Below are 15,590 nucleotides of genomic sequence, written 5' to 3' on the forward strand. Positions count from 1 at the left end.
CTCATACACCCAACCGTATGATTGTCAAGAACTAGCATCTGAACAAAATCAGCATCACCGGGTCAAACTCCTCTTTATAGAAAAGACAAAGCATATCTTCTTTTTTTTGAGAAAACAACGAGGATCTAGTCCTCATTTAACAAAGCATATCTTTCAAATATCATAAATGGGTCAACAGGCACAAGATAAATATTGTGGGCACCATTTGGGTACCTCTTCAGAAGTTCTGAATGCACCAGAGTTCTAATTTTTCCATTAGTTAGAGGTTTAATTGTTCCAATAGAAACCAACTTCGCCTCAAAATCAAATCTTGCACCGTATTTGATGGATGCTAGGGCACAAAAGATATGGCAATCTAATTTCTCAAATGAAAAGGGGGATATTAGTGGCCCCACTATCGAGTCCTGCTGATATCACTTCATTCTCCGAGTCATTATTTGGAGTGAGAAGTGGATATGGATAAAGGGCTTTTAATTTGCTTTGTGGGTATGTTTTGTATTTTGGTTTGTTTTGTAGTTTCATAATCATACAAAGTCAAACTGGTTTTGCGTTCACAGTGAAGGAGAAGAAAAAGAGGGAGGAGAAGAAAAGAAGGGTAAATTAGTCAATTTTATTTTAAAAATAACTAAACAAAAAGTTAAATATAAAAATGGAGATAGAAAAAAGAATGTTAAGTTTTTATGGGGACATTGGATATTATAGTTGTCACACCCCGAGGCCCACGAGGCATGACAGATGCTCCTGCCGTAGGCATACGGTTGCCCGTATACCTACTAGGCAATTACGATATGATAGAAAGTAAAACATAACGCGCAAACAAAACCAATAAATAACATAAACAGATCACAAATCCCAGCTGGTCAGGTTACAGTATACAAAACCCGTATCTCGATGGATACGCATCACAAAATGACATAGAGAATATATATATATAACCAAAACATAACTATATACATAATCTCTAATGTCACAATACCAGACAAGCTAGGCAGCGGTGAAACCAGGGCCTACCGACCTCGTGCCTCTCTCGGATCAGCCGAACCAGCACCTGAAAAATTTACCCAAAAGAGGGGATGAGAAATAAATTCTCAGTGCGATAAATTGCCACAAATCGTTCCTGGACTTGCAATCACAGATTATATTCAAAAATAAAACACAAATAAAGCTCCTATCAGTTTATAACCATATATAAACAAGAATGCATAAATTCAACAACATACATCCAAATGAAATCACAATTCAGAATTGTCAAGATGAAATTCAATCACACAATATTTGGTTTAACTCGGTTTCAGAATATCTGGTAGTAACTACAAATGTTCCACCAATCTGGACCCCAATTCGTTCCCTCTCATCTGTAGGGTTACAGACACCTACAGACGGCTGCGCCAGGTAAAACCTTTTCTCATGACACTCATCTGTAGTTACAGGCCTAACCGTTTAATTAAAAGTCTGGTTTCAATTCACATCCAGAAAATCCATATAAATCAAATTGACCATCCAAATGCATTACCCCCTGGGTAATGCCTCTGATGCACAAGTCACATATAACCACAATCATAATACAAAGTCACTTACCCCTCGTCCCAACCGGTACTGGGAACTGCCGAGGGCCAGACGATCTAAAGCTTTAGAACACTGGGCATCAAAGTCTCTGCAGAGACTTTGACAAATCCGATTTCACCCCCTGGGTAACGTCATCACGGTGGATAACAATAATACCATATCCACCAACCAATGGTGATATGAAGCACGGTGACTTTAATTCCAAAATCAGATCATTCAGATCAACACAATTAATAACCATACCAGCATGCAAATCAATCAGATAAAACAATTCAAGTTTCACTTATTTGGGCAATGCAATGCATATGCAACACAATCCGATAATGCAACTCAATCAATAATCAACATGTCAATCGAAACACAGTTTAATTCTGAATATAAAATATCAAACAAGTCCAGAAACCCCGCACCTGGTTATGAAAAGCGTATCTCGCACTTATAGTTCGGACGTCTTGAAAGATCCCGCAAAATCTTGCTCAACCGAGCCTACACCTATATTAACATATATACTTAATTCAATATTTGTTCGACGATTGATATGCTTACTTGAGTGATATTATTTTCTATATACTTTCCTTAAGATAATCCATTTTGGAATAAGTGATCAAGCCTTTCTCAATAAATATTAAGCCTTTCGGAGACAATATTAGCACTTCATCAAAATATTATGACTTTGTTTAATTATCACCATACACAATAAATATTAAGCCTTTCGGAGACAATATTAGCACTTCCTCAAAAATATTATGACTTTGTTTAATTATCACCATACTCAATAAATATTAAGCCTTTCAGAGACAATATTAGCACTTCCTCAAAAATATTATGACTTTGTTTAACTATCACCATACACAAAGGAGGGAACAAAGAAAAGAGATCAACACCAAATTAATTTCAGATATTAAGAGAGTGAGAGAAGAACTTACCAATCAACACTTTTGTTTGTTGGATTAGACTAGACAAATCAAAATATTTATCTAATTTTCGGATTTGAACCAAACCCTAGATAGAAAATCAAGATTAAGATAGAATTGAGAAGAGAATCACTAAATTAACAACCTAGAAGCATAATGGAGATAGATTACTCATCATTTATACAAATATTTCAGATTTGAGCAAAACCCTAGCAATAGAGATAAAATTCAGATTTTTGATGAGAGAGGAGAGAAAGGGAGTACCAATGGGGAAGCTAAATGGCCACTAGAATGAGAGATTCTCAACAATTTCCATTCTTTTCTTCAATTTCTCAAGGTTTCTTGGTGGATTTTTGAGAGAGAAGAGATGATCTCTCCTTCTCTTTCTTTTGGCAGCAAACACACAAGGGAGCAACGAAGGGAGAGAGAGGGTTGAATTGTTTACATGCATTTTGGACATTTTTCAAAATAGACCCTCCACTTGTTTGATATTACTAAAAGAAGAATATACATATATAGATATGTATATAAAAATCTCCATATTTCTTAATAAATCTTTAATTTATGTAAGGTATAAATTTCAAGATTTGATTAAGTCTGACTGTTTCGAAATTTCAGACTAATGTTATGTTATAATTGTTTTAATCTTCAACTCCTAGTTCAACAACAAAATATATATATATTTTTTATTATGTTTTAAACATTCTCATTATTATTATTATTTTTCTATTATAAAAATTTTCTTAACGTAACAATAGTGTTTTCATGAAAAAATTGGCTATTTAAAATTTTTATATGGGTACACTAGAAATTTTTTCTAAAATAAAATCGTGTTAACATGATATGCCTTGAGAACAAAAATTGAGACACTTCTTTATGAATATATTAGTTTTTTTTTTAACGAAATATCATTTATAATGTTATAATATAACAATGTAGGTGACAAAAAAAATAATAATTTAGAAATCTTGACAATAAATTCGAACTGCTTAATCTAAAGTTATTAAAATTAAACCGACTTTAAAATCAAAATAACCAATTTTTGCTTTCGTTCATCATGGTTTAATTAAATTCTCTTCTCCCAAATTATTTCTCGCATTATTTTCTCAATTATACATCATTTTAATATTTTCAAATACAAATAAGATCAATGATGCAAGCAATTTCTTCAAACATGAAATTGATTTGAGAAGGAAAAATGGAGGCATTTGAACCATATGGTGTTCAACACTGACGCTTCAAAAACCGTGAGTGTTGGTATTCAACACTGACGCTTTAAAAACCGTCAGTGTTGACAACTAACACTGACTGTTTTTTTTTTTAAACCGTCAGTGTTGATAACCAACACTGACTCTTTTTAAAGTGTCAGTGTTGAACAACAACGCTGACTGTTATTTAATAAAAGAGTCAGTATAGTATGAGCAACACTGATGATTCCCTTAAAACAGTCGGTGGTTAAGGGTCGGTGAAAGGGTTTTTTGTACTAGTGCATCCTCTTGTTGTTTTAAACCATCAATGAATATTAAATTAATAAACTATATTTAGATCGTTCTATCCAGTTTGGTTAGTTTTGGTTCATGAGATTAAGTTATATTAATTTTTAATTATTACGAATTAATTTTAGAGGTTCTCAATATTTTGATTTTCTCTAATCTCAATAATAAAGTATTCGAACAAAAGATCACAATTTCCAATTTCCATTAAGTAGTTGAAACTATAGTGACAAACAAATAGTTTGGGTTCAATTCAGCGGGGTCAAAAAATCATGATTTAAGTATAATTCAAGTATAATTCGGGAATGATTCGGTACAATATTTCGAGTTGAGTTTCAAACTTATGAACTTTTATATAAAAAAACATTATTTTTCAGCACGAGACCAAAAACCAGTTCTTCACCATTTACAGTTTAAAATGATGAATAGATGTTTATACACAAAAAATGCATATCACAACCATGAGTAGAACTAGGGTGTTCTTAAGTTCACCAAGTCTTTTTGTAAACTCAACTCCAAAACATATCAAATTGACTTTAAACGATGAATCCGAACCGTTGAAACCCTTCTACCTTACGAGTGATGCGTCTACATGCAACAATTTCAAAATTTGAATTTATTTTTTACAAGATGAAAGACAACTAGTAGAACATTAAAGACAATTTATAGAAAATAAAAGACAACCAGTAAAACAGGAAAAACAACTGGTAGATATTGGAAGAAAACCAAGCTATACATGAAAGACAACCAGTACAAGATGAAAGACAATAACTAGAACATGAAAGACAACCTGTAAAACAAGAGAGATAACTAGTACAAGATGAAAGACAACCAATACAAGATGAAAAACAATTAGAAGAAGATGATAGACGATTAGAAGAAGCTGAAAGACAACTAGTAGAACATGAAAGACAACAAATACAACGAGAAAGACAACCAGCACATGATGAAAGACAACTAGTAGAATATAAAAGAAAACTTGAAGAATATGAAAAATATTATATTGAAAATGAAAGACAACTAGAAGAAGATGAAAGACAACCAGTAGAACCTGAAAGATAACTAGTAAAACTTCAAAAAACAACAAATAGAACCTAAAAGATAACAAGTAGAACCGCTACAAAGTTAGTATGTGGATTAAAAAATGGTTAAGTTTTACAGACCATAGACAAGAAATGTCATTTTAATCACACATATACATGTTCCAGGAACATGGTATTTGACAGACCTCGAATGAAACATTAAATAGAATTGTGTTCGTGTCATTAATATTTTCATTCAGTGTTAAGTTCTAAAGTATGAGGTATTCATCTTACATAAGAGATGTATATGTGTGAGTGTTGTCTAACGCTGTCCATAAAAGGTAGCTATAACGGTGGCACTTCGGTATACATAACTTATGCAGAGGAAGAGATGTTCACCAAAAGTACTATTGTCCCTCGTATTTCTATACGAGTAAAATTATCTACATGCGGTATGATTACAAGAGTAATCATATTTGATAATCTGCTCAAGATCAATAAAAGATTAAGTTTGCAAGGATGACACACACCTACCTTGAAACTGATCTGATAACTATGAGACAAAAGAATTAACACGAGTAAATAGTTTACTGGACCGTGATATTGTACAGTACAAGATCATCTGTGTAATTGGATGGTCATAATGCATTATGCCAGGTGCCTTTTATGATTTGTGGAAGTTAAAACAGTTTTAATTCTATTTACCAACATAACACAGATCCTATCGAATCACACCGTATAGGATATAATCGGAGAATCTTATCGTTAATTATAAATTGATTATAATTAATAATAAGAAGGTTATAATTAATTATACGTGATATAATTAAATTATAAATGTCATAATAGATGACAAGCAAAAACAATGGTGAATTTATAAGCGTGCACGACACGTTGTATAAAAGTTACCGAAACAACAGTCGCAAGAAATATAATTGTTCAGAACAATTATATAGATTTGATTTGGATTTTAAATGTTAATTATGGATTAATATTTTGGACTTAAAGCCCATTAGAAATAAAGCCTTAATTAAAATTAAAAGCCCAAATCAATTCAATACATATTGGGCCGAGGGCATTTTGGTCTTTTTACTTCATCCTTATCCATACATGTCATCATCCTTATCCTCATGAGGGAATTTTGATATTTTCCAAACCGTCACAAATGCCTATATATATGGGTGGAAGGGTAGAGAGAAAATCACTAATTCCGAGATATCGTGTCTGATCGATTCGAGTATCTATTTTCTCTCTTTCTCATTTTCTCTCCCAAATAGTGTTTCGGTTAGAAAAATAAAGTTATACATAATCCACGTATAATCTTGCAAGTTATTTAATAGTGTTTTTACGGGATCCGTGAATAGTATTTTTGCGAAGCTCGTGGTATTTATGTTTTTGCATATTATTGTGAATCAGTATATCAAGCGGATCGTGAATAGTATTTTTACGTTTTCCATGAATAGTGGTTTTGCAAAATATCACAGTTTATAGTATTTCTGGCAAAAGAAATAAACTACTCTTTGGTTAGTCCTGGTGGATAACCTATAGAGGCATCAGACATCTGGTGCTTCGAGATGAGTCAGACTTCATTCCAATTGGAATTTGGAAACGAGGTATAAATATTATATTAATTTATTTAATTGTTAAATAGATTTAATTTTTAGAAATCAATCAAGGAGTAGATCTTTAAAGGATTAAAAGGTTTTGTCAAGAAAAGACTGGAAAATGAACTTTCGGTGGTCTTTCTGACATACCTCTTTTAATCCTCGGCTTGAGTTAGAAGTAAAATGTTTTGTTTTACGGTCTTTTCGCAGCTTAAGCCTAATCAAAGAGTAGTATGAAAACCCTACACATTTAGCCAAATTACTTCAAGTTTGGCTGTCAAGAACCATAACGGTTATCAACCGTTGTAATGGGTGCACAATGATTGTTCTTTGGAAGTTTGGGATGCTAATATGATTTTATCCGTTGAGCAATGGTAGAGAATGAATTGTTCTGTTGCCCAACGGTTAAAGGTCCCGATTTAATCCAGTATAACAGTTCCTGAACTGTTATAACAGTTGGCTATAATTAGCACAATCTCAAGCATATTTTATTAATATTACAGATTTCTAATCCTAATCTTGAGGTGATGCTTCTATGTCCAGTGCCAAGTGCTTCATGACTGCATCCTCGATAAATATAACAATTGGTCATCCATTCTTGATGTGTATATTGTAATCTTTATAGTCATGAACCTGCACAATATCTCAAGACAAGAAAACTGTAAAATTTAACAAATATATGTTTTGCAAATCTAGTCAAACAGATAAGTAGATTATGACACAATCCAACAATAACTAGTAGAAAATGAAAAACGATCAGTACAACAAGAAAGATAACCAGTTCAAGATGAAAGATAACCAATAGAGAAAAACAACCTGAAGATTAAAGACAACGTGTAGAAGATGAAAGACAACCAGTAGAACATAAAAGAAAGCTAGTAGAAGTTGAAAGACAACCAGTTAAATATAAAAGATGAAAGATAACTAGTATAACATAAAAGACGACCAATATAACATGAAAGACAACATGTAGAAAATGAAGACAACTAGTAGTATATGAAAGACAATCATTACAACCAGAAAAATAACTAGTACAACATGAAAGACAACCAGTAGAAGATGAAAGACAAAAAAAAATGGAAGCAACTAACAGTGCCCCAACTCCAGTTCCCAAAATATCCCCAGAGATTTTCAACTAATTCTGTAAACATCAATACTAAATCCTGTAAACTAATTCAACAAATCCTGTAAACATAAAAACGCGTGAAAGCTGTTAAAAATGCGTGAAAGCTGTTGAAAACGCGTGACAGCTGTTGGGGACCACCTTCTGTGAACATACACATAATATCCTGTAAACATACACATAATATCCTGTAAACATACACATATTATCCTGTAAACATACACATATAATTCTGTAAACATACATAGTGTACTTGAAATTATAGCAGTTGAAATTATGGCAGTTGTGGCAGTTAAAAACGCGTCAGAACTAAGCTAAAAAGGGAAGACTTTTATACACGGGGATTTTTGGGGGACTGTAGCCCGGGAGACATTACATTTTCCCCAAAAAAAAAAATAGCTACCTTTAATTACTTGAAGCTAGTGACAGAGATAAACTAAAATAAATTAATAAGAAGTGTAATGCAAAGTATTGATAATTGTATTTAAAGGTGCTATGTGACACTTTGAAGAAATTTAGTAATTAATATTCCATAGTCTTCTCTTATTTGGACTCGTATTCCTCAATATTCTTAGAATTTTTTTTTTGAAAAAAAATGTAGAGGTCTAGCCTCTAGATTTCAATGCCTCGCAATTACAAAAAAAAGTAAAAGAAATAAAGCAATAAAATAAAGAAAAGAAAGGAACTAATGTCTGGCAATTGCAATGCCCGTTTATTGATATGCTACTATCTCCCTAATGAGATTTACTTCTTGGTGATTACTACGCTGCTGCTGTTTTTGTTCTTGCTCATGCTGCGCTTGGTTAGTCAAAAATCATTGGTACTCCTGTTGGATTTCTATTGCCAGTTGCTATGCCGACTTGCATTCTTCTCTGAATATTCTTGCACACTGCTCTCTCCATATAACAAAACACATGATTACCTACATCCTTCTGACTTCAGTCCTTTGCGAGTTGAGTATTGCAGCTTTGAAATCTCCTTGCATGAACAAGGGGCATTGTCTGAGTGCTGGTATCCGGTCCCCTGCGCTATTTGTGTTAAAATGGCTGCACTATACACACAATATTCTTATAATTAATACTAATATTTTTTTTTAGCATGGATCTCGACTCTTCTAGTTAACAAATTTATGTGATAAATTGTGCGACATGTTAAACTTGTGTAATGCTTGACATATATCACTTATTAAAAATGAGTATTGCATGTCTTTTGTGTAGGAAGTCACATATTTAAAATTTTAATAATTTTTTTATGTGAATATTAAATAATTAGATTGTTTGATTTTCAACCTTTATTTAAAAATATGATTATGATATTACTGAATGACAGCTCGAATGAAAAAATAAATTACTTTCATGGAATATATTCTTAAATAATTTTATCTTCTTTGAGCATATAAATCTCGTGCCCTCACAATTAAAGATGATGAATAGATGTTTTATACCAGTATTGTCAAAAAAGTCTATTTAGACTGATTAATCGGCTGATTAGCCATTGGTGGCAACTAAACCGTCACAGATTTTTCCGACTAATTGGTCGATTATTTCTGATTATGACCAATTATTCTCAATTAATCACTTGATAGGTGTCCATCTCACGAGCGCATACCGTTATTTACATCACTGTTTTATAAATAAGAATCACCTACAATCATCGCAAAAAATAAAATAAAATAAAAAGAAGCATCACTGGACCCTTTTTTTTATAAGGAAAAATGAAGATCACACCACCAAAATTTATTAACAAGTAACATCAAATTTTAGTAAAAGAACAAAGACAATAAGAAACAGTCTTGGACTCTTGGTCCTTTTGTTTCTAATTTAGTTAATTAATAGGACCATACGATGTAGTTAACCAATTCATATAATCTTTTTCACCTCAAGCTGAATTGATCTCTGAACATGATTTAATTTACATCTCTTCCTTTATATAACAAAACGAAATGTTAATTGTATTTGCAGGAGTTTTAATATAGTCGTTTACTAATGACTTTCAATAAAGTCAAGACTCTGGCCCAAGCCCAAATACATCCAAACAAAAAATATTTTGTTCATTTCCTCCATAACACGGGCCAGACAAGCTTGTGTGCCTAACACACTGTGGGTTAACAGTTTAACACAGAGCTGCTGACCATTCACGCCGAGAGAAAACAATATCATGTTTTTGCCATGTCAGCGTGTTTGGTGCCTTCACAACACCAAAAGAAAGTTTTATCAGTACCTAGTACAATAAATTGAAATTAAATTGAAGCCCAAATTTTACATAAACATAATATTATATGACATGGCTACATGTTGACTGTTCTCTTTAATTTATTAATAATTTCTCAGGAGAATGTCTCGTAGGATCTGTTTTGTATTTCTTTTTATGTAATAAAACTGCATGCCATATTTAAGCCGTTCAAAAACGATAATAAACATTTAGCATGCATGTTTTTTTTTTTTTTTTGTTAATTAACTACATGGACGACCTGTAACAGGTTCAATGAAAGAAGTCATGAGTATATTCATTATTCTGTAAAAAAAAAAAAAACACCAATAAGCAGACATACTATTTCTTTGTCGGTATATCCTTTTAATTACTTACTGGTTTTTCTTTCTTGTATACTAGTGATTTACGGGTAAAGAAATAAATAAAGCTATTTTGGTTTAGTTATATAAGAATTAAAGAGGTAACTATGTTTTGAATTTTTTTTTTTAATAATATCAATGTTCAGTTTTCAATCTCCGTACATACAAATTATGTGAATGATAATATTAATATGATATCACTATACTCAATATTACAGCTGCTCTACAATTGAACTTCGGGTTATAAAAAAGAGAAATATTATATGGTTAAAATCATTGTTACTAAAATATTATTATAAACAATATGACTAGCTAGCTAACACTGAATAATTACTTCCTCTACTTTACATAACCTCTGACAAACTTTCGGTACGTGGTTCGGTTCATATGAGAGCACTGGTAGAAATTCGTTAGATTAAGTTTTGACATTCAATAAAAAGATACAAGTTTCAATTTACAAACTTTATGTTTCAGTCATATATAAACTTATATATATATGTCTTAGATTTTAATTTACAAACTTAAGATTTTTATATTAAAATTAATATTAGTTTGCATGCTTTAAATTTTTTTTTTTTGGAGGAAAAAAGGGATCAAGTCATCATGCTTTAATTAATTTTTAGTTTAAAGCTTTCTATATTCTAGGTTTCAACATATATGTACAAATTTGTATATTTTAGTTTACAAGTTTCAGATATCAAAATTCATTTTAAAACTTCATATTTTCACTCTTAAAGAATCTAGATTTTAATTTACATTCTTCAGGTTTCTGTTGGACTATATATGCAATAATCTACCTAGTTTGTTTGACTAAATTTGCAACACATATTTGTTAAATTTTACAGTTTTTTGTCTTGAGATACTATGCAGGTTAATTATTAAGATATAAAAGTTTCAATAAACATCAAGGATGCAAATGCAAATGCTGCACATATCAATGATGTACTGTAATGAATCAGGGAATGGATTAAGAAGACTTAGCTTAAGATTAATACTAATTAGAAATCTGTAAAATTGGTAAAATATGTTTGAAATTGAGGTGATTTATATAAACTGTTACAACGATTAAGATAGCATTGCAACATAATAAGTGATATGCCAAAATTCACAGAGAAACTGATTTATTCTGTTATAACGGTTAATCAAACATTACGACAGAATAAATCATTTCGGACCCAAAATCCTCCAGAGTCTTCCATTGTAGAAACTATTGTAATGCTTGACAAGCGTTAGGTTTTCCAGCGTAGCCAAAACTACTAACTGGGGCTAGCCGTTACAATGCTAATTCAAGCATTGCAACGGTTGACGCCAATTATCAGTTTTTATTTCTCTCTCTATAAATAGAAGCAAAATCTAGATTTGAGATAACAATCTAGCTGGCTCAAATTGCAATATTTCGTATTCTTTTCAGATCTAGAATTCTCCATTGTTGCTTGTACAGGCAACTTCAATATCATTATAACAATCTCAAGCATACTCCACCGTACTCAATATTGTGTAAGAATTAGAGTGATTTGTGAGAGATCTCTTGTTTGTTTAAACACACTAGAGCCTTTAGATATCTTATATCAAGTGTCTCTTAACTCTTCTATTTACTTTACGTATACTTGCTTAGTTTAAGTTTTCTTGTTTCCGCCAAGAACAACTTACGCACACATTAGATATATTTTTAAGAGTGAATATCAAACTATCTAGGATTAAAATTTTAAAATGTCACATATTCACCACCCTCTAGTGCCGTTAAAGACAACACTTTCAATATATACAAGTTTATATTTAATTTTTTTTTCTAAATTGAGGTTTCAGTTTACGGATTTTATGTTTCACTTGTTTCATATTTCAATTTATATATACAACTTGTTTAAGATCTATTGTTTCAATTTAATTCAATTGTTTCATCACTTCATGTTTCAATTGCATGAACTCTTGTTAGATTATTTGTAAGTTTGACAAGTCATATATAACAAAATGTTGATCAATAATAATAGTTAATAACTAAAAGAATAGACATCATATATAATATTAATTAATATATTGGTTTCTTATAAAAAAAAATGATTTCTATACAACGGCCAAAATCTTGTTCATGAAAAGACAAATATAAATTCTCATCTCATCTTCAATAAATATACAATACCACAACTTCCACAAAAGATACACATCATCCACACACCTAATTAATCCTATCAACAACCAATCATTAATTTAAACAAGTAAATATAACTTCCCATTGGTATGGTAGCACGCGCCTAAAATCAATCTCCTAACCCAAACCATATTAGCAACTACTTTCTTAACCTTTCTCTCTCTCTCTCTCTCTCTCTCTCTCTTCTCTTCTAGTTGACAATGGCAACACCATCTTCATTTCTCTCCCCCAACTTCCCAATTCTTGCCATTATCATTTCTGGCATTCTCACAACAACTCTTATTCTTGTCAGCTTTTACTTCTTCATTACCAAATGCCACCTTCGCAACACAAGTGTTCAGAACAGTGCTCCTGTGATGCCTATCTTCCCAACTAAACCCCAAGGCCTCAAACCATCTATCATTCGTGCGATTCCAATCACCAAATTCTCAACATCCAGGATTAGTACCATATTATGCACCATTTGTTTGAATGAGTTTCACGTAGAAGAGAAGCTTAGGTTACTACCAAATTGTTCTCATGCTTTTCACATTGATTGCATTGACACATGGCTTCAGAGCAACACCAACTGTCCCTTGTGTAGAGTTTATATTACGAATCCGATACTTTATTTGAAACAAAATCACTGTATAATAATGTCGTCAGATAATGAAAGGGAAGAGGAAGAAGAACAAAAGGAAGAGAATTATTTCATGAGAAGAGAAGACATTAAGGATAAGAAATGGAGCTTATTAGGAGATGATTGTATTGTTCATGTAAGAGAAAATGAGGAAGAGTTGCGTGTTCAACCTCTACGGAGGTCGCTATCTATGGATTCTTCTAACGAGAGGCAAATTTATCTCTCAGTGCAAGAGATGTTAAAAAAAAAGCAAAATTATCAATCAGAGGTTGAAGACGGTGCCGAGTGTTCGACGAGAAGTGTGCAGACGTGTTTCTCTTTCAGCCAAAGCAGGAGTTGGCGGAAATCGGTTCGTATAGTCGGCTAACTTATAGATTTTAGGTTGATTTTTTCTAGGTTATAACTCATTATAAGGTGTATCTATCTACTCTTCCTTGAATTATACACATTTTTAATATTAGCGGAGCAATGGGTATATAGGGATTTACATTGATGGTTAATTAGTACTTTTTGGGGGCTTATATATGTATATGGACAATTGATTGAGCAATTGATTCCTGTTGGATTTGTGGATTTGTGGTTCTTTTAGTCTGATTTTGGTAACTCTCCTTTAATTGGTATCATGTACCAAGATTCTGGCCTTCCTCCCATTTCTTTTGTTTAAGTGAATAAATGTATAAAACGGCTACATGACCTTTAAGCTCTGCGCATGCTAGTGTTTTTTCAATTCATTTTCGATTTTCTCGAGTTACCCTTCTCATTTTCTTCTAACATTATAAAATTGTAATTAGAACCATCGGTCATATATATATATTCTATGTTAACTAATTCTGATCTACTTATCATACGCCCAGTTAAGAAAAAAATAATGTTTCTTTTTTAGGATTCAATTTTTAGTTGTCTTGTGGTGTCCCTTCCTAACATCAATTTGCAACTTTTTAAACATTGGTTTGATGTATCGGATATATTCTCAGTTCATGTTACTTTGATCATTTCTTTATTATTAGTTGGCAAAGAATTTTAGCCAATTTGGGGATTTGGCTACAATAAACGGTTTAAATTAGTCTAGTTTATAAGTACTAATTGGAGTTGGTTATAGTATTATTTAATAATTTAATACCATACATAGCCATGTATATACTCGATATCGTGTGATATTTAATTTACTCTATTAGTATTAAATGGCAAGTATATATATATGCATATATCCAATACCAGTACCAAATGGAGAATGCAGTATTCACTCTATAAGTGGGTCATTTGTGGAGGAAATTGTCCCCAGAAAGGCTCTAGGTTCACATGCAAAGAGTCCTGTTAAACAGTGTTAATCAAAGTCCCTACCTAAATATTTTTCAACTAGGTAAACTATATAGTACAATCGAACTAATGCATGCTTCTAACCTAGACAACGATTTGTGGAAGTTTCATCTTTTGGTCATAATTGCTTCTATGCTTAAATTTGGCATACAACATACCTCCCTGTTAGACTCCTTAATTAAGAAATGGTTCATTAAAAGAAAGAAATGAGCACAAGTGGAAAAACATGAATCAGGATCGGTTATATACACATATCAGTATCGGAATCCAACCGATCCTGATGAAGGCGATACTGATACTATCAGGATCGGTTTTATATTTTTAAAGAACCGATCCAAATAGAAACTATTAGGATCGGTTTTTTAATAAAACCGATCTTAATAGTTGTTATCTAGATCGGTTTTTGACTAAGAACCGATCCCGATACGTACTATCAAGATCGGCTTTTATATAAGAACCAATCTTGATAGTATTTTCGATTTTTTTTTTTAAATTACATAACAACCGATCCTGATACGTACTATCAAGATCGGTTTTTAAATAAAACCGATCTTGATAGTATTTCGGATCATAATTCCAAAAAAAAAAAAAAAAATTTAGGATCGGTTTTTATTTGAAAACCGATCCTAAAAGTTTTTTTTTTTTTTTTCAAATTAGGATCGGTTATTTTAAACAACCGATCCTAATAGTAGTAATCTGGATCGGTTGTTTAAAATAACCGATCCTGATGTTTTATTGAAGCTAAAAAAAATATTTTTATTTATTTGACCAGCTTCCATATATATTTTGCTGGCCAGCATCCTAAATTTTTTTTTTTTGCACAGTAAGAAGCAATAATCAATTAAATATCATATACACATTCTAAATTAATTATCATACACATCTTAAACTATTACAAAAAATTCATGTACTTCATACAAAGTTTTGTGAAGCATTACATATTATAACAAGAAATTTAAATCCAAAAAAAAATAATTAACAAACATACAATTGACTAATTGGGCTATTTCTTCAATTAACACACATTTATACAATATACACATTTATACAATATACACATTTATGCAATTAATGTAAAGCACAACAATAAAAAAATCAATAATTACCTCTTTTGCAATCACATCACTTGAGATTAAAAAAGACCTTAAAAACAAAAACAAAGGTAACAATTAGATGGAAAAACATTTTCCAATAAAAAATACAAAAAAATGTGTTT

The 15,590-nt window shown here is 31.6% G+C and overlaps 1 protein-coding gene and 1 long non-coding RNA gene across 2 annotated transcripts; one reads left to right on the forward strand and one right to left on the reverse strand.

Moving 5' to 3' along the window:
* Positions 1 to 830: 830 nt before the first annotated feature.
* LOC144567630 (uncharacterized) lies at positions 831 to 2,871 on the reverse strand. Its single transcript, XR_013515463.1, has 3 exons — positions 2,745 to 2,871; positions 1,977 to 2,058; positions 831 to 1,048 (listed from the first exon to the last, which is right to left on the reverse strand). It is a non-coding gene; the product is annotated as an uncharacterized LOC144567630 (long non-coding RNA).
* Positions 2,872 to 12,638: 9,767 nt separating this feature from the next.
* On the forward strand, positions 12,639 to 13,424 carry LOC144567099 (RING-H2 finger protein ATL16-like). The gene has a single exon (XM_078317153.1). It carries the CDS (start codon positions 12,639 to 12,641, stop codon positions 13,422 to 13,424), a length of 786 nt encoding a protein of 261 aa, XP_078173279.1.
* The last annotated feature ends 2,166 nt before the right edge of the window (positions 13,425 to 15,590 follow it).

This window comes from Carex rostrata, chromosome 16 (genome assembly GCF_964058835.1).
Source record: "Carex rostrata chromosome 16, lpCarRost1.2, whole genome shotgun sequence".
Classification (NCBI taxonomy): domain Eukaryota; kingdom Viridiplantae; phylum Streptophyta; class Magnoliopsida; order Poales; family Cyperaceae; genus Carex; species Carex rostrata.

What these genes read in the sequence shown, in the direction of transcription:
- LOC144567099 (XM_078317153.1), top strand. Translation starts at nt 12,639, where the DNA reads ATGGCAACACCATCTTCATTTCTCTCCCCCAACTTCCCAATTCTTGCC.